Source organism: Diplotaxodon limnothrissa, linkage group LG3, assembly GCF_057381915.1.
Source record: "Diplotaxodon limnothrissa isolate DT_005_m linkage group LG3, D_limnothrissa_male_GT1.1, whole genome shotgun sequence".
Lineage (NCBI taxonomy): Eukaryota > Metazoa > Chordata > Actinopteri > Cichliformes > Cichlidae > Diplotaxodon > Diplotaxodon limnothrissa.
This window is the reverse complement of record NC_140598.1, coordinates 35,920,110-35,939,721: the sequence shown is the minus strand read 5'-3', so window position 1 is coordinate 35,939,721 and position 19,612 is coordinate 35,920,110. Positions and strand designations below refer to the sequence as shown.

The window sequence follows — 19,612 nt, the reverse complement described above, 5'->3', positions numbered from 1 at the left end:
CACACAGTGTGCTTTGAGGTAGGAGCCAAAAAGGGTGTAGTTTGTGGGTGTGATCACCCGTGTGTACACCTGTGAGCATGGACGCGCTTGTTTTTAAAAGGTTCCTTCATGTAATAATCTGCTAGAGGGTGTGGGGGGGCCACAGCCCCGTCCTCCAGGGCATGAAGCAGGTATGGAGGAGATCAAAACTCCAGACATCCAGAGGCCCCCAGAACACAAGAGACCAAGGAAGACCAACAGAGGGGCAGCTGCGCCACTGTCCCAGAAAGAGCTGAGGAGAGTCCCAGATGAGGGTTCACTCAGCAGCCGCGGAGCAGAAGCCAGGGGGAGTTGCAGTGACGCGCCCGTGAGCTCCGCCGGCAGCCAGCTGTGCCTGAGTGACCGAACCCCAGGCCGAGAGGCCGGGGGCACCCCACCTCCGAAGTGGCCCGAGCGAGCCCCAGGCTCCAGGCCCCGATAAGCGGCCGCCAAGGAGTGAGCCGGTGTGTACCTGGACGCCCATCCCCAGGTAAGTAATTCTCACATAACAAGACTGTCTGTTTGTTATACAACAACCCAGCGCTGACTACAACTTAGATACTCTCCTGAATATTGTCTCTTAACCAGGCAGGAACGTGCAGCCCCGAAACTGAAGCTCAAAGTCCTCAAAGTCCTGATGCTGCACAAAGACGAGAACACCGGAATGTGCACACACAAAGACACACAGATAGTGAAGGGAGAGAGGGAGAGCTTGAGGAGGACAGAAAGACAGAAATGGCAAGTCAGACCTGGAGAATGACAAAAATACAATATATAAAATACTGCAAAATCATGATGCATTAAAGTGGTGTTTGTGTGGTTGAGAAAGTGAAGACACATTAATGTGTTTGCTGTGATGCAATCAAGGTCAGCCGTTCCTGCCTCCCTCATGCTCAGTGTTTACCTGATAAATAGATCATGGAATGTTAGAAACCCGCAGTGACTCGTTAATCCTTGTTTCAGTTTGTTACCTGCTCGGCTCCAGAGACACATTTCACTTTGACAACAACAGTTTGGATCACTGTGTCGGAATATGGGCTCTTTATCTGTGGTAAGACCTCTTTTTATTTATTTGGTGGGGGGGGGGGGGGGGGGGGGGGGGGGGGGGGGGGGGGTTGTTTTGTTTTCTATATTTATGTTTATAAAGAACTGTTCTTGGAATCATGCAGAGACCTGCAGGACTTTGTCTCATTAAGGTGACTTAAAAGAAACTCTGAGCTTTCAGTTTCAGTTATGTGCTTAAGTTACACTGATATGGAGGATTGTAATTTCAAAATAAAAGATCATAACATAACTCTAACCCTGCTGACTAATCTCACGATCATCATTCAAATAAGTGAACATCGTATCTGATGCTTCTTTAGAAAAAGAAGTGCAACCTAATTATTTTGGATGCTGGTGTTTAGTGGTGTATGAGCTGATTGATGTTCCTGGTGAGTGTTTCATTATTCACCATTAAACACTTTTCTTTATTGTATTTGCCACATAGAGATACAACACAGCTGACTGCAGCAGCAAGGTTGTTTTTTTTTTCAGATTTTCTTTCTGTCATGACAGCTACATTAAAAAAGACTCATTGACACAAACTCAGGAGCCCAGCTGTCTGAAACGACAGAAGATGAAGCAGGTTTACTGAATTTATGAAACATAATTCTAAGCTTTAACTGAGTATGGACCTGTCTGTGCTGAATTGTGACAATCATCAGTTACACAATTTTATTTTAGCTTTTTTAGTTAAGACAATTATGGTTACATTCATCAACAAGTCATCAGGTTTGTTCTGCACAGGGGCGGATGTGCAGATCTAGAAGGGTGGCATCTCTTGCCACCCCTAGTGCCACCTTTTTGCATATGACAGTGTAGTTTATTAATATAAGATTAGCATTAGCTTAAAGCGCATTACCACGTTGAGCTTAGCTACAGTTAACACTGAATATAAATTCTAAAATTGAATGTATTGCATAGTGCAGTGCTTCTTAAACTTTTCACAATGAGTACCACCTCATAAAATATATGGCTCTTGTATCATCTTTATGACCCACATTAAAGTGATTTGGTTGTTTAGGAAGAGGGGAAAGTTTTGGGAGTGACGGCAGCGGCCCATATTGCCCATATCACAAACCGCCACAAAGTAAAATACGAATGTAAAATCAAAAGTAGTCAAAATGGCCGATAACATTTTGGATCTCAGAGGGTTAACCGAACAACTCGTGAAAAAAGTAGGTTAGAATTTTAGTTCATGACAGATTTCTGACATTTTGTGCAAATTTAAGCAACAATTAGATTTTTTTCTAACAAAAACCAGTGAAAGTGAAGTTAGTTTTGTGTTTGTAAATGAACCACACCGTGTTGTGTAGCTTTCTGGATTTTATATTTATTAATAATACAGGCTAAACAAACACACACTGTCTCATAGCATCTATTGGTGTGGAGTCTTTTTGTGTCTCAGGAAGGCAAAAAGGAAAAAAAAAAAAAAAAAAAAAAATATATATATATATATATATATATATATATATATATATATATATATATTAATTAGTATATTTATCATCCAAATTAAAAAGTTGCTTTTCTTTTTACAGCATGTTAGTGATGGGTTATAGTGAGGATGGCGTCACTTCTCATTGAAAGCAGAGGCAGTTTTTAATTAGATATTAATAATTAGATATATTATTTATTTATTTATTTAGACTAATAATGGTGACCTGCTTGGACCAAAGCCTCCAGGCTGATTTTTTTTTTTGTCCCAGTACAAGCCCGACCAGAATATATCTAAAATCATTACTCTGTTATTTAACCCTTTAGAGCCGATCGGAGCGGGAACGCTCTGTTATGCGTAACTATTTTTAAATCCCAGTAGCACTGCAACCACGTAAGCTAGCGCAAAAATTTTTTTTGCATATGAAACCGGAGGAGTTGTACTTACATATTGTGCCATCAGCTTGTCCTAGGTCACGGTTTCCTTCCACATAAAGCTTTGCAAAAACTGCATAAAAAGCGCTTGCAGGAACAAAAACATAATATTCCAGAAACAGCTTTACCGATCTGATCAGCTGTTCAAAACACTTCCTACGTTGGAATAGACGTCAGCGCGAACTTTTGCATTTCCGCCATTACCTGCCCGAAACCGGAAGTGACGTCATTTTCGCGGAAATGTAGTCTTTTTTGCGATCAGGGCCTCAGGGCCTATACTGCTCTTTTTAAAAGTTATCTTTGACTTTATGACTTTCTGTGTCGTTTCTGGGATGCTTAGGACTCATATTGCACTGCTGGAAATAGTTTATTTTGATGCATATGCTGCTTTTTTGCAAATTTGCAGTATAATATTTATTTTCGTTTTTCCTGCAGTGTATAAAAATTGGTGTATTTCAAAAATAAAACTATGAAGACACTCAAAATAAATTTCCTGTGGTAGGAAACTATTTTGTGCAACTTTTTTGTATTCACAGTTTTGAGGGATAAGACTCTTAAATTTCTCTAACTACAAATATATGTTAAAAAATCAAAAACGATTTTCAATTTTTTTGTAGTTTATTGCACTTTTTTGCAATTTATGTAATTACTATGCACTTAATGAATACATATTATTAAAATCTGGGCTATAATGGTTGTATTGATGTATAGCAACTTGAAATGCTCCCAAAAATGGCTCCACAGCATGTAAAAATATAATATAAGCTCTGGCGGACTTGGTTCTATGGTAGGTCTTAAAGGGTTAATAAGTGACGATCTAAAGTTTCATAGTAACTATTTTTAAAAAATGCATAATTGCTCAACACTGAAACAGCTTCTTGAATGTGACTTCACTGGGACTGAACCTGTTTTCCTGTTGATGTTACAGAGTGAAGGAAATCACTGATCAACAGTGCAGGATCTGCAGTCTGGAGATGTTGTTCAGAGTAGACAGATGAAGAAACACATCACAGAGAAGCTCTGAACTTGAAATCCTCGAAGAGAGGTAAGATTTCTTTAATGTTGTTAAAGAATCAGAAACAGTAACATTTAGAATAAAACACATGATGTTATATTAGTTTGCTGGGCTGCTTCCTGTGAGATGCAGAGAGTAACAGGAAGCTTGTTTTGCTTGTTGATTTTCAGAGTAAAGAGTGATGGCTCTTCAGGAGATCAGTGTGATCTTCACACACAGACCCTCGGCCTTCTCTGCTGCTGTGCTGCTTCTAACACTCGTCCTCTGCAGAGGTGAGCAAAAACTGCTGAGCATTTAAACTCATCTATGATCAGAGCAGACACAGATCAGGGTATATGAATTATGATTATTTATATTTTGTACTGTTTACTTTTTGTTGTTTTGTGTAAACAAATGAGTCGAGAAAATGTGATTCTAGGCATCATGATTGTTGGAAACTTCTCAAATCTTTAGGATGAACCAGAACCACCAGGACCAGATTGTGGAGTTATGAATGAATGAATATAGCAGGCTGTGGTGTGGGGGCCTTGAAGCTCTTTGGATTATAACAGAAATGATGCTTCGTTTATTCCTGTGTTTTACTGTCTGATGTTGTATAAAGTTGTGAGTGTGTCTGCTCCTCTGTCTCCTCAACAGGATCATTTGTAGTGGATGTGACACAGAGCTCCTATCAGGCAGAGGAGAACCACAACATCACACTGGAGTGGACGTTCACCACCAAACCAGACACGCCCATCTCAGCACTGAAGATCTCCTGTTACCTGAATACTGATCAAACATACTCAACTCTGTATTTTCTTCGTGGTGGTGTCGAGTTCTCAGAGTTTCAGGATGAAGAGTTTTCAGGACGAGTCCAGAGTGACAAAGACGCCCTCAGAGAAGGACGAATCAGACTCCAGCTGTCCAGACTCAGGACTGAGGACTCGGGTCTGTACCTGTGTGAGGTGGACACAGGTTATGGCCGCGGCTACAACAGCTGCAGAGTCACCGTCTCTGGTAAGATGATTCATTTATACACATGTGATCACTGTGAGCTGTTAAACTGGATCAAGGTTGGATCCTGACATTGGTGTTTATAAACCTAACATTTCATTTTTTGAAGAGAGAAAAAGAAAAATAGCTCTCTTAAGATAGTTTCCCCCTTCATAAAAACTGTGTCTTTATAAATATCCTGTTTGATTGATGAAGTTTCCGATTCCGGACAAAAATGACCAGAAAAACTGTGTAGTTAGAAACTTACATCCATAAACTGCATCACACAGACACACACCTGCTAATTAGTGCTGAGTACAGTAACAGACCTGTAAGAAACAAACCACAGAAATGATATGATGGTAAAAGTATCCATGGAGACCAACACTGGTGTCACGGCTGCCGAGGCGAGCCATGTGGAGTTAGAAGGACCCAAGATGCAGGCAGTGGATGAGATGCCGGTGAGTTTTATTTACAGAGGTGTAGTGGCAAATAAACAGTGGGGCATAACAAATAACTGAAGACACCTAAACTGGGAGAACTAAAAAAATAACAGACCTGGGAGCATACGACAATGGGATGAGAAGCAGAGAGACGCAGACGAGGAACAGGACACCGTGGGACAGGACACCGTGGGACAGGACACCGTGGGACAGGACACCGTGGGAACACTGAGCAATACAGACGAACTGGCAACAGGCAGGAGAACACACAGGGCTTAAATACACACACCAGTAATCAGGGGATGAGAGACAGGAGGGCAACACAGCTGGGAGGAATCTGAGCTGACGGGACAGGGGAAACGTAAACTGAGCACACTCACATATGACACAGACCTTCACAATAAAACAGGAAACTCAGACACATGGAACCAGACAAGACATTGAACTAAACAGACAGATTCACAAACAGATGGGGTGACACCATAGACAGACAGATACAGACGCAGACTCAGAGGCAGACCGAATATAACACATAGAACCTAAACAATCATCATCATCATCTAGAAAATGATAACAAACTAAAAGCACTGGGTCACCGACCCAGGACCATGACAACTGGTTCATGTAGAAGACTGTAAACATGATTATTTCTGCTTTAAGTTGGACTTTTTAACACAAGAGTCTTTGTGGCTTACACACACGTGAGGCTAATTCTTCATGGAGCTGCTGGTCCAGGTAACATCCCTGAAGGAGGCCTCAGAGTCCGAGTCGACCACAGAAATCCACAGTGTCCAACCTCAGTGACACTGTTACTGAGCAGCTTCATCAGGACATGTGATGAAACCAACACTGAAGAGCTACAAACTGTTTCTCTCATCACAACAGTTTGTTTGTTTTTTGGTTCTTCATTGTTGGTTTCATGTTTCAGTTTTGTTTCAGTGTTCAGTTTCCACTTGGTAGCAATAAAACTGTGTACAGAGCCGAGAGCAGCTTAATTCACTGCTACATTACATCAATTTTAAGTTAATAAAACAATTTATTAAACAATATTTTATTTTACTTTATTTTAGAATCAAAGCCTGAGAAGAATGAAACAACTCAGCAACCTGGAAATCTCCAACCACCAAATCTGAATGACGAGACCAGACGTAAAAATAAAGTCTTTACAGTTTACAAAATCATTCTTTCATTGTATTGCTTATACACAGTACAGTCAGGAGATATGGGCCAAATCTGAGAACTGGGTTAATTTACCAGAACAGAAAACACAGTTTTCTAGAAATGGATTTCGTTCAGTCTCAGACTAAAAGGAGTCCAAGACTAGGCTCGTTCTATAGAAGTGAAACTGAGTCTGTGTAGTGTTGGCTTAATGAAAGGTAATGGTCAGTGTTGGGGAGTAATGGAATACATGTACCGCCGTTACGTATTTAAAATACAAAATATGAGTAAATGTATTCCGTTACAGTTACCATTTAAAAAGGTGGTATTTAGAATACAGTTACTTTGTTGAAATAAATGGATTACACGGCGGTATTTTCCTGTTTCATATTGTCGTGGGTCAGGACTGTTTGGGTTTTGTTTGACAGCTATGTTCCTGTGTGTTTCCTGGGTGAGAGAGCGCCTTTTTGTTGTTGTTGTTGTTGTGCTAAGCTACAGAATGCTACAGGCATAGCCCTAAAGAATGTAGCCTCATAGACAGTGTAGTCCGTGTTGCAGGGAGAATGGACCGCCATACCTGTTATGTGTCTTTGAGCGCGAGGAGGGAGAAAAAGGAAGTAGAAAAGTACGAGCAGTCATCGAGCAAAAACGGGAGCTGGAAGCATGTAAATATAATAATAACCACTGCAGCCAAGAAGAGTGCCTGACGAGCCCAGTTGTAAGTAAGCTATTAAGACTCAGCTGTACACTGTGTTCATGTTTTCCTCCGAAACAATAAGTTCCGTTGGAGCAGCCTTTCAACTCCTCTCTCTGTCTCTCGCTAGCAAAGTTGACCCAGACAACAAAGTAAAGCTATTTTTTGGCAACGAGCCCGACACAGAACCCGACGTATTAGCCAGAGGTCCCTTTACTACGGTTCGGAGTAACCTTCCCAACACTGGTAATGGTAGGGAGGTAATGAAACATCAGGCTAACAATACAAACAGTTTTCATCTTAGATCATCTTTGAAAATCTGGAAAACAACAAAGTAAAATCCTCCCATAAACCTGCAGCTCTTTCAGGTAAACATACTGAGGTTCTGATTCAAAATGTCAAATATCAGTTTTATCCAGTTCTGGGTTTTGGGGCCTCGAGTCTTTCCTGGGGCAAAAGGCCTGATGTAACCTGGAGGTCACCAGACTGTAAGTGGAGATAAATTAAATGAAACATGTAAATAAAGTCTGGTGTTCACCTCTCAGAGTAATACTGGTTATTACCTAATTCCACTTATTGTCTTTAAAATGTGCTCATTTACATCATTAACACTGAATTATGTTTGTACTGTGTTTGTAACTGTGGATTGTCTTTGTAGGCCAGGGAAGAATCGTCATGACTGTATTCATCTGTATCTCTGTGTTCCCGTGGGGATTTATGTTTTATCAGAATTGTACAGAACACGTAAGTCTGTGATTTTCTTGTAAGAGCTGTAAATGTAAAAATATCAGAACATTTAACAGATTTTTACAGTATGTGTCAGAATCATTTGCTCTGTCACAGTTTAAAAGTTTCTTAAACTTGTCATATTCAGTATAACTCAGTGAATCTTTCAATTTTCTTTCATTTTTAAACAGAGGAGGACTTCCTCACGCAAAACCACAAGTTCTTGATGAAGACTTTCTGGACCTCGCTCAGGTTCATGACTGTTAGCATCTCATCTCAGACTGTGAATAGAAACACATAACATCCTGATGATAAACCAGATTTGAAGTTTCCCGTTTTGATGCTGTTCAGTAAGTTGGTGCTGGGAACCAACGGAGGGAAAAACAACAACTTAAACAACAGAGAAAACTGTTGAATTCAGGGCTTCAGACCAACATCGATATCTTTCATCACATTCTGAGATAGAACAGCGGGAGAGTGACAGTCAGAGTAGTGCCTTTCTCATGGACAGAAGCCCGAAACCGTACTAATCACTACTGTCAATAAAAGCACTGCTAAAACGGCAAAGCTGACGTGTCCATCCTTGGATCCTGTGTCACACCCACATTCTCACCTGAGGTTTCAGTGACGTCATCACACCTGTCAAAAATCTGATTTCTAACAAATAGCATTAGTGCAGATCAGCCAGTAGATGGCAGCATCTTGTTAAATCTACCTGCATGAGTTTACAGTATGATAATAATAGCTGAACTGTCTGTACAGTTGTTGTATTGTTTGAGTTTAGTATCAGGTAATTATGATGACAAATAAGAACCAGTTTCCTTATCTGCATGAACTTGGCCACCAAAACCACTTCAGGTGTTTGATGCATATAGCTTTGACATTTTAAATCACTTGTTGTGCTGCTATTTTTAAATGTGTGTGTTTTTGTTTTGTTTTTTGTTTGTTTTTTGGTGGTGTGAAGATTGCACAAAGACAAAATATCAAATGTCTGTAGATACAGTACAGTTTATAGTGACGTTTATGCTGGAAACAAGGCAGTAACAGGCTCTGTGCTGCACTGGGTCGGCTCTGATCACATCTGAGGGCAACATTAATTTTTTTTCACATTGCGTGACTTGATTTTATATATTCAGATGTAACTAACCATATAAATGTGATGTTGATGATTTTTTCATGTGAGCTGGTGATGATATAATGTATGTTTCTTTTTATCTGTTTTAGCACATCATCTTAAATCCAACCTGCTTTTCATCATACATGTTGAAACGATGAGAATAAGACAAATTAATCTTTAAATGTTTATTTCTGTAGGACACAACACGACTAAATAGAGTTTAGAAAAATCCACAAAGCAAACAGAGATGTTAAAACAGATGTTAAAATAGACACAGGTTATTGCAGCGGCCACAACAGCTGCAGCGTCACTGTCTCTGAGAACTGAAGGCAGTGGAGCTGCTTTATGGCAGAAATGTGTTAAACAACGAAGCATGACACTAACAATATAAACAGACATGACTCAATATCTGTGCCACTTACATCAATATATACAGATATCCATTGATCTTTGATTACTTAACTATACACCTTTCCAAAACTGTTTGTTTATAAAATCTATAATTATACACAATAAGCACATAAATATTTAATGCCCCCCATCATCCCTTGTTTATTTTAAATACAGCTCAGCTCATCCCTGAACTCATAACTGTCATGTGACAGCTGCGTGCAAGCAAGATAGGACCCAAAGTGCAGAATTATAGAGGAGGAAGGTAAATTCAAACTTAGATTTACTGCAAACACAACCAAAAAACCTAAACTGAAAACTGCAAAAACCAAACAGGCTGACAGGCAGATGACACAGCATGGTAAGATGGTAGATCACAACACAGACAGAGGAAAACACAGGGCTCAAATACACAGAGGGAGCAATCCGTGAATGAGAGACAGGAGGGAAACACAGCTGGGGCAAATCAGGGCTAACAAGACAGGGGAAGCAAAACCTGATACATTAACATGAGACAGACTTCAAAGTAAAACAGGAAACGTAACACAGATGCGGACTTGATAAGGGGATTCACAGCAACTAAGGAACACCTGTTGGGAAGAGTGTGAGTGAATGAGTGTACAGTAGACCAGCAAACTGCCCACAGTGTATGCCAGCTTTGCCCCAGTGTGAGAGCTGGATTAGCCCTTAAAAATATTGCTTAAGAATCTGTTTTTTTTTTTTTTAATTTATTTAGTCCATGTAAATAATTGCATATTTATCTGGACACAAACTGTCAACCTGCAAAACAGATTGTCAAAAATTAGTCTAGTTTTACCAAATACAATATATAACTGTTTCATCTACTTTCAAAAGCACTTCATCAACAGCTTTTTACAAATAAAGTTATTTTCCTGAAAGTTTTACACATTGCAAAGTCAGCCAAGTTGGAAAGGCTTGGAACGGAAAAAAGCCATTAAAGCAATACTGTCGCATTTGCTCTTCATGGATGACATCACTGTCGGAGCCAGAATGCAACACAACTGGTTTTCATCCTGCGGTTAGAGAGTCTTTCAGAAGGAGTGAATAAACTTTGGCAGGTGATATCAATCTGAATTCCTCGCTGGGAGTGTCAGCCGCAGTAACTGCATAGGGCACTGCGTGCTTCATGTAACTGAAGGAAGGGTGAATGGAAAAATGCACTGAAACATTCCTGATAAAAATCTGCTGCCATCCACCAGGACGATGAAGATGAAACCAGAGTGGATGCTTCAGCAGGACGATGATCCCAAATAGGATTTGAAGACAGTTTGTGTGGAAGAATGGGCCAAAATCACACCCAAGTAATGCACCCCACTAGTTTCTCTATAGAGGAGCAGGTTAAATACTTTTCTTAAACTCTTTTATGTTTTACGTCTATGTTTTAATTTCTTTGCATGTTTGGATTGGATTGGTTGTTACTGACATCTGGTTAGAATTTCATGTCAGTAGAACCTTTAGAAATATATTTACTTACAAACTTGGTGGCGTGTTTAATGCTTATTTTACCTGCTGTATAAATGTAAACTATTTCAAGATCTCTTTTTTGGAAGTAGCTCCACTGTGGTCTGTACTGCTTCAATGACAGCAGATTAAATGTGGAAAAACAGGCAATAAATAACACCTTCATCTCTTAATCAGCTGTTTGTGAATGGATGCGTCTGTGTTTATTTAATGTGTGTGTGCTCAGAGTTCTGTGGAAGTAAAAACTACTTTAACATCTTTCCATCTTTTTTCTTTTTTTCCTTGTCATCATTAAGACTTTCTGCAGCTTCACTTTAGCTTTGATTGCTCCACTTCCAGTGTATTTCAAACAACTGGATGGGGTGGGTACAGTATACTCTGCGGTGGGGTTGGGTGGGCTGCCCCAGGTTCTGTGGGACTTGGTGGTGTTGCTATACTGTGGGCCTGGGTCTGGATGGGACTGGGCCCCCTGGGGGAGATGGCCCCAGGGAGGGGCTGCCTGGCACCTTCCTTCCCTCCCCATCCCCGACTGCCTCCCTCTTCCCACTCCACCACACCCACCCACACATGCAGGGCCTTGGGGTGCAGGTGTGTCACCAGGGTGCAGGGGAGGCATTCTGGCTGCCTGTGCCTCAATTTTATTTCACAAACTAGACATCCACATTACTCACACTCTCATAACACATACATATAGGACCTTGCGGTGGGGTGGGCACGTATGCATTCAACCTCACCTCTCAGTTTTAAATGCATGTAGACATTGAGGGTTGTCGGGAGTTTGAAAAACTACAGTGCATTTAAAACCCACTCATGTGTAGTGTCGCTGTGTGTTGTTCTACAACGCATTTAAAATCCATGTTTTAGTAGCAATAGTTGCCTTGTGATGTAATTCACCTGCAGTGACAAGTGTCGGGCTTGTTTACTTTACCTCAGCAGACAATTGAATCTATCTTTATCCTTGTCTTATCTGCACACAGTCTAACAGTCCAAACTCGCAACTGTTTAAAGCCCAAACTGGCTAAACTGGTCTTGCAGCAGCTCACAGATCAGTTTATCAAGAGAAAAGTGCATCTTTGAGTTTGTGAATCAGCCGACTGCAGGTGTGTAATTTCCTATTTTTATTTCCACATGACATCTTTATAAGCTTTTAAGCAGTCTGTTATCACTGCTTTCGCAGCTTTTGTGTGTTGCTGTACTAACAGCAGTGCGTGGAATCCTTTTTCGTTGTCCAGTATCTATTCTAGTCAACTTTTTTTTACTTCATTAATGTTCAATAGTAAAAACACATAAATGGAAATGAGCAAACAGAACCAAAAAAGAAAAACTGGCATGTAAATGTGAATGAATTATTGTGTCCATTGCAGATGTAAATAATAAGATATTAATTCATTTTGTCCGCTCAGTCGTTACAGTCTCATAGAGAGAGGCGTCACAGACAAAACGATCAAAGAAGAGACTACAAGCACTGTTTCCATAGCAAACTGAAACTTTGACTTCAGCAGACTCCTTCAGCTTAAAAGCTCTTTAGAAAGTTTCTGTGTAGAAACTGATTGGATCTTATTATGACATATGTACCTGTATACACTAGACATGTAATCATAGTTACCTTCATAAATTGTGTGTAATCATATACACTCGTATATACCGTATTTCCCGGACTACAAAGCGCACCTGAATATTAGCCGCACAAGCTAAAATCAGGGGAAAATCCTGTTTTGTACATACATTAGCCGCACCTGACTAAAAGCCGCAGGTGTTTCAATGTTGACTTATCATATGTAAGAGAATATGCACAAAGGGAATTGTCAGGAAAGAGATGGCTGTTTGGAGACACACCCCTTTTATTAATATTTTGAAAAACAAGTTATGGGTACATATTTGCACATGTAGTACATAACAGTAACCTACAGCACACCAGAAAATAGATTCGGACTACCTTTTAGGCTCAGGTGCAGTGACACGGCTTTAACAAGAAGAAAAGTCAGTCATTCACCATCTTTCTCTTCTTCCTGCGCTCTAAAACCACCAAAGTCCTCTTCTCCAATGTCGGAAACTGAAGGAAATTGCCGTCCCGGGTTTCCTCCGTGGCGTGAGCGATAAGCAGAGTTCTGTCCTTTCCTTCTAAGATTCCTAATTATTTAAAGTAACACTCAGGTATGCCATTCAGCTGGGTTAGTTACAGCGCCGGGAGCAGCTTGGGAGAACAAGGAAACACAGACTGCTTCAGGTTGTCTTCCCAAATCGACTCAAAGGTTTATTTGATACACAGCAGTTTATATAGAGGAAAAAAAGGTTCGTGTGTCAGCTTTCCCAGTTCAAACCGGTACAGACTAAATAAGGAAACGTCTTCCTGCCTTCTGAGCAAAGTATCCCTTGTGTAGTTTATCAGTTCAGCTATAATTTATGATCATCCCAGCAAAATACACTCCTAGACATAAAATACAGAGTTCTTTCATTAGTGAATTCTGAAACAAACCACCTAGCCTTTAACGAGCCTTTTTCTAAGAGATAAGGAAGGGAGGATGGGAGTAAGGAAGTGGTCTCATCTCTGTGGTGTTTTCGACCTTGGGGTACCAGCTTGTGAGTCTTACACATTAATTCTTGGGTCACAGAGAAAGAGAAAAACAACTAGTATATGGGCCTTATTGAGTAACAGTTTTCCTGTATAAAACAATATCCTGTAAATGCTAACCGTGGTATCAAAATATCACAACAGTTCTCTCCTTTTATCATGAAATGATAACATAGTATAAAGACAGAATGTAATAACATAATATAAAGACAAATCATAAATGTGAAACAAATCATAAATGTAACTAGTCCTTTGAGGAAGCTTAATATCAAAATTTTAAAAAGAAGAAAAGAAAGAGAAGAAAACGTCATTCTTTTCTTAGACAATCGAGTAATTTACAATCTAATGCTCAATACATACATCAGGATCATCATTGATGACATCTGACACATAATCTGGGTCAATTTGTGCCAATTGCAAATACATTGAAGTAGCTGTACTAGTAGCTATACGGGTTATCATTGAACGTACACAGGGTACCACACAACAGACAATAATCATCAAAAACATGCTGCAACGGTTACAAAGGCTACAATTAGTTCCTTCCATCTTCCAAACGTGTCCTGTAGCCACTTATGTAGCCACTGACCGTGACCTGTATTGGCAATTAGTTCTATCTGCAATACTTCAAGTTTATTCATAGCTTGTGTGAATGAACCGTTAGGAGCGGTATTATTGGGAATGAAAGTACAGCATACATCAACGGTTACTAAACCACAGGTACCGGTCCAATTAACAGGTAGAGCTAATCTAAGAGTATTATTGCACATCCAATAAGCATGTGGGATTGGTCTGGTCAGGCGCGTGACCATGTGTGATTTAACTAACTCCCCCCAGTCAGTGTCATTTAATACACCGTCTGGGGGAACAATGATCGAGTCTCTGCTCGAACTTGAACTGTGTGTGTGTTCCTCCAGATATGATACAACTTCAGCCACAGAGACAGCTAGCCATGTCTCATTACAGCGTGCACCTGGGGAGTCAGAGAAGAATGTATAGTTATCCTTTGTATAATCTATGTGTGTGTCTGGGCCAGTTAACTTTAGTCTGCGCAGACATATCATACTAGTATTAAAATGGAGAGGGATCTGTCCTAAGGGCAGTGAGGGCTTTAACCTATTCTTAGGGCGTTTCATTGGGGCGCAGGTCCCTGCGGTGTCATTAGATAATTTCAATAATTCGCCTAATGGAGTCTCAGGGTTAGTTGGTGTGTGTGTGTGTCTAAGTAGGCAGTCGAGAGGGCTCAGAGTCAACTGTAAAGTGTCTTTAAGGAGAGCATTATCTCCGCCGATTTTCTCTAGTCCCTCAGTGAGGGGGAAACCGGATATGGGGTATCCTACTATTACCTGTTCTGGATTAGCCTTTGAACAGACATAACAGTTACTGTTTCCTAAATCACGAGCGGCTGTTCTGGCATTTTCATACCAGGCGTTAGCTCCTGTTCTAGAGGGTGCATAAAATGGTTTATTAGTGGCGTCTATGTTGCTATTTACTGATTTTAGGGAACGTGAGGAGTGCATTAAGTAGGTGTCTTGCAAAATGGAGCATGAGGTATAGTCAGCAAAATATAACCTGCAGAAATGTGAACATGGTTGCAGTTTACAATACAAAATAGCAAAGAAAAATCCTAAGGTTAATGCGATAAGTATGATAAATAACCTAAATATATAAGAAAATATATAAGAAAAACAGTTCTTCAGTTGTCTCCTGGCCTGGTCCCAGGTTCGAGAGACACAGAATAAGCGTCGTATGATGACAATGGGCATTTCATTTTCTCCATTATCAGGATGGAATGAGTCTGGCTTTATCAGGTTAGACATCATGTGGTACTTTTGGCTTTCTGTTCCTGCTGGATGTTTGAGTACCTTGTTGTTGTTCTTTCAGACGTTGTGTGTTAATCAGTGATTGCGTGTGTGTATGTACATTGGATCCGGGCGCTGGCTCGCCTGAGATGTCATCTACCCGTGTGTGTTTATTTGCTCTGGTTCCGGGCGCTGGCTCGCCGGAGATGTCGTCTGCTTGATCCGACGCCTGAGATGGTCCGATTGGGCTGGTCTTAACCCTGCTGGCATGAATCCACTGAGGTTGTCCGTCTGTGAGGATGCTGGTTCTTCGTCACTGCCAGTACAGTCTGGGGCTGGAACACGCGCGGCCTCCTAGAGTGTCCTTGGTTTTAGTGGCTTCTCCAACATGCATCTCCTTGTCTCCACTGGTGGAACTGTGGAGGGGAAAGGCTGAGAGAGACAAACTTTCTGATAGTTATTATTCAGTTTTTCTACCAGGTTGTGAACATCAGTGGACAATGCAATATACATCACCTTCTACTAGCGGTGCCCCTCTGGAAGCTGACCATGGTGTTGGAAATAGTCTTATTTCAAATGGAGATAATTTGGTTACTGCAGATGGAGTCATTCTAATCTCACAGAGGACTTGAGGAAGTAATTTGACCCAGGTCATTAAAGTTTTAGCACACTTTTGAATTACTTCTAATGTGAATGAAGACCCTCTATCACTGTTAATCTGGTGAGGTATTCCGAATCTGGGTATTATTTCATTGCTCAACTTTTGACAGACTACTTCTGCAGTTTCTTTTGAGGTTGGATAAGCTTCTACTCATTTACTAAATTGATCCACTATTACCAGTAAGTACTTGATGCTTCCTTGCGCTGGCATATGTGTAAAATCAATTTGTAATGTATGAAATGGAAAATCTAGTTGTGGTAAATGCTGATGTTTTGCTTTTGAGCTACCTACATTAGTTCGTGCACATGTTAGACAGGTTGCTAATATGCTTTTTACTGCATGCAATGTTTTCTCAATTACAAATCTTGATTTTATTGCCCCTATTACCCCTCTTTGTCCGACATGACTCACACAGTGAAAATGTCGGGCAAGGACTGGCATCAGGGAATATGGGAGGGCAATCAAACCCTTAAGATTTTGTATAAGCCATCTCTGTCATCTAAGGTACAGTCATTATTCTCCCAATAGGTGTAATCACATGCAGAGGCTTGCTCTTGTATGAATTTTAAATCAACATTTGTGTCTAAATAGTCTGGGAGTGTAACAAGTGGCAGCTGTAGGGGCACAGATAATACTTCCTGCGGAGGTGGGAGCTGTGATGCAGCTGCAGCCTTGGCTGTCACGTCTGCTAAGGCATTACCTGTTGCTTCGTCTGTGTCAGCTGTACTGTGTCCTTTCGTTTTTACAACTGCAACGGCCGATGGTAGCTGTATAGCCTGAAAAAGTCTTAGAACAAAATCACAATTTAGCAATTTATTTTCCATCAGCAGATCTAAATCCTCTTTGTCTCCACAATGTGCCAAAGTCATGCACAACGCCAAATGCATAGCGGCTGTCTGTGTAAATCGTCACATGCTTATCCAAATGTAGCTCACAGGCGCGTATTAAAGCCATGAGCTCTGCTTTTTGTGCCGAGTGAAATGGTAATGAGTGAGCCTCTAGTATGATGTCAGGCACTGTTACCACTGAATAGCCACAAAGAAATGAGTTGTCACTCGGCCTTGAACAGGACCCGTCCACATAAACCGTGGCTGAGTCTGGGATAGGTGTTTGCTCTAAATCTGGACGTGGTGCTGTGGATTCCTGTATACGTGTCATGCAGTCATGATCGTCAAGCCTGTCTGAGCCATCCTGTCGGTCATAAGAACACAGCATAGGATCAATAAATGTGCTGGCGAATCAGGTGTGCTGCTCGCTTTTATAGTGAGATTTGCATATGTTGTGTAGTTATGTTTGCTAGAATGGTCGTGACCTGGTGATTGGTGTGTAGAATAGTGTCATGTGAGAGTGTGAGCTTCTCGCAGTCCCTTATCATGATAGAGCAAGCTGCTACTGCCCTCAGGCAGGCCGGCATCCCCTGAACAACCACAGGCAGCACCTTTGAGTGGCGGAGGTCAGCACTCCCTTTAATGCATTGAAAGAGGCAGTCATTTCTGTGGACCACAGTATTCGAGGAGGCTTGTCTTTTTTACAACAGTCACGCAGAATGTGGTCATGAAAAGAACAGTCTGGTATCCACTGTCTGCAATAGTTCACCATGCCCAGGAAGGACAACATTTCCTTCTGTGTAGTGGGACGAGGGACGGAGGTCACAGCTTTGACCCTGTCTGCAGTCATGGAACGTTTTCCGTGAGACAGTGTGAATCCCAAATATTGAACAGAAGTCTGACAGTACTGCATTTTCTTTGCTGATGCTTTGTGGCCAGTCTTTTGGAGGTGCTGGAGAAGCATGTGTGTAGCAGTTTGACACAGTTTTTCACTTTCAGCACAGAGGAGGAGGTCATCCACATGTGGATCAGGGTGCAGCCCTGGAGGAGTGAAGCACCATTGAGAAAGCAGCAGAGCTGTCTATCATGCCTTGGGGCAAACGAGTCCAAGTGTACTGCTTATTTCTATGTGTGAATGCAAATAACGGCTGTGTGTCTTCATGCACAGGTACTGAGAAAAAGGAGCGGAGCATAAATCCACCACGGTAAAATGTGTATGCAATGCATGTCAATATGCTGTTAACATCTGAAACGAGAGGTGGCAGAGGAATGTTGACTGCATTAATTTGCCTTAAGTCTTGTATGAAACGCCATACGCCAGGTTTGTTAGGCTTTGGCACAGGATTGACAGGAGTGTGGGCTTTATTGCTCCTGTAGTCAATAAATCTCCTATCATGACATCTAGGGCTGCGGCTTTTTCCGTGGAAAGGGGACATTGCTTGACATATACTGGCTTGTTGTTTTTTTGTTTTTTTTTTTGTTTTTTTTTTTTTGTTTTTTTAGCTGTGCGTGATAAGGTATGCAGTCAATAAATCCTATATCATTCTCACTTTTAGACCATAATGTCATATTCTGGTATTCAGCTGGCAATGTAACTGCAGAAATAGTACAGTGGATAGGGTAGGTTAGATCTATGTGTCGACATATTTCGTAACCTATGTCTGAGTTATGTAACAAAATCACTGTTTGACCTTCACTTGTGTGAGCAGTTATCATGTTGTTGAACAGTGTGAGAGAAACAAAAGTGTGGCTCCCAGTCATGGGATTACCTGTTAGTGGCGTCTGTACACGTTTTTTTTTTTTTGGCACAGTGTGTGACATAGAGTACCGGACAAAAGGATGTTGAGTTCATTCTCTGCTGAGGGTCCAGCTGACACAGAGGATGTTCCTTCTCCATCATGTCGGTACATAGGGCAGAGAAAACATAAGCTGTTATCAGTGTCAGCAAACATTTCACCCTTTATGTTAAATGAAATACACAAATTCATTTTTGCTCTGGGTGTCTGCGGCTGCTGGAAAACTGAGCTAAATTTGCACCTCTAGCTTGTCCAACAGTGCATAAAGCGTTTTATGAATACTAGGATAGATTCATCAGGCTTCTGTTTACACATAGTTACTGCATTTAAGTCAATTTTGTCTCTGGACATTGTTAGCAGGAATTTCTTTAGATTCTTAAAGAAATCGGTGATTTTGTCATTATTTACCCACAAAAACTCTGCAGTTGTGGATGCTTTATCATGCTTTGGATCTAATTCACCTATCTCTCTTATGAGTTGTGACTCGGTTACTCCAGGAATGCATTGACACAATATGTACCTGTAATCCGGACCACCCAAATGGTGATATCTGGTACTTCTCTGTAGTGCAGAGACAAAGGCTGTAGGATTTTTAAGAGGATCGGGAAGCTCTTTAATAGTTGTCACTAATTCTGAGATTTTAGGGGGCTGAATACAACACTGATCTCCTATTATCATAAAGGGGTAAGTGTCATTGACGTCACTAGATTTTGGTTCTGTTTGTTTACTACCGCGAGTGTTGGCGTGAGGACCTTTGTCATCCTGGCTTTGTTCTTCCTTTTTTCCTTTTAGATAAGTCTTTATTAAAGTTCGGGTAACAGGTATTTCTTTAGCTACCTCTAAACCTCTAGCTACGATATCGTGGCGTTTCATGTGGGTGTCTATCGTGGACACTGCCTGATGCAAAAGTTTTTCTTCATAGTCGTCTGAATTTTTTCTCATAAGTTCCTCACATTCTTCTTTCAAAAGTTTTTCTCTTTTTCTATGTTCTGCTAATTCTTCCTTGCGGCGTATATATTGTTTTTC

At 40.9% G+C, this 19,612-nt stretch overlaps 1 protein-coding gene across 1 annotated transcript; it reads left to right on the top strand.

Annotated features, from left to right (window-relative positions):
- The first annotated feature begins 4,127 nt into the window (after positions 1-4,127).
- LOC146635581 (uncharacterized) lies at positions 4,128-8,166 on the top strand. The gene is made up of 5 exons (XM_085350592.1): positions 4,128-4,218; positions 4,583-4,942; positions 6,432-6,509; positions 7,872-7,957; positions 8,131-8,166. Exons 1-5 carry the CDS (start codon positions 4,128-4,130, stop codon positions 8,164-8,166), a joined length of 651 nt encoding a protein of 216 aa, XP_085206718.1.
- Positions 8,167-19,612: the final 11,446 nt, after the last annotated feature.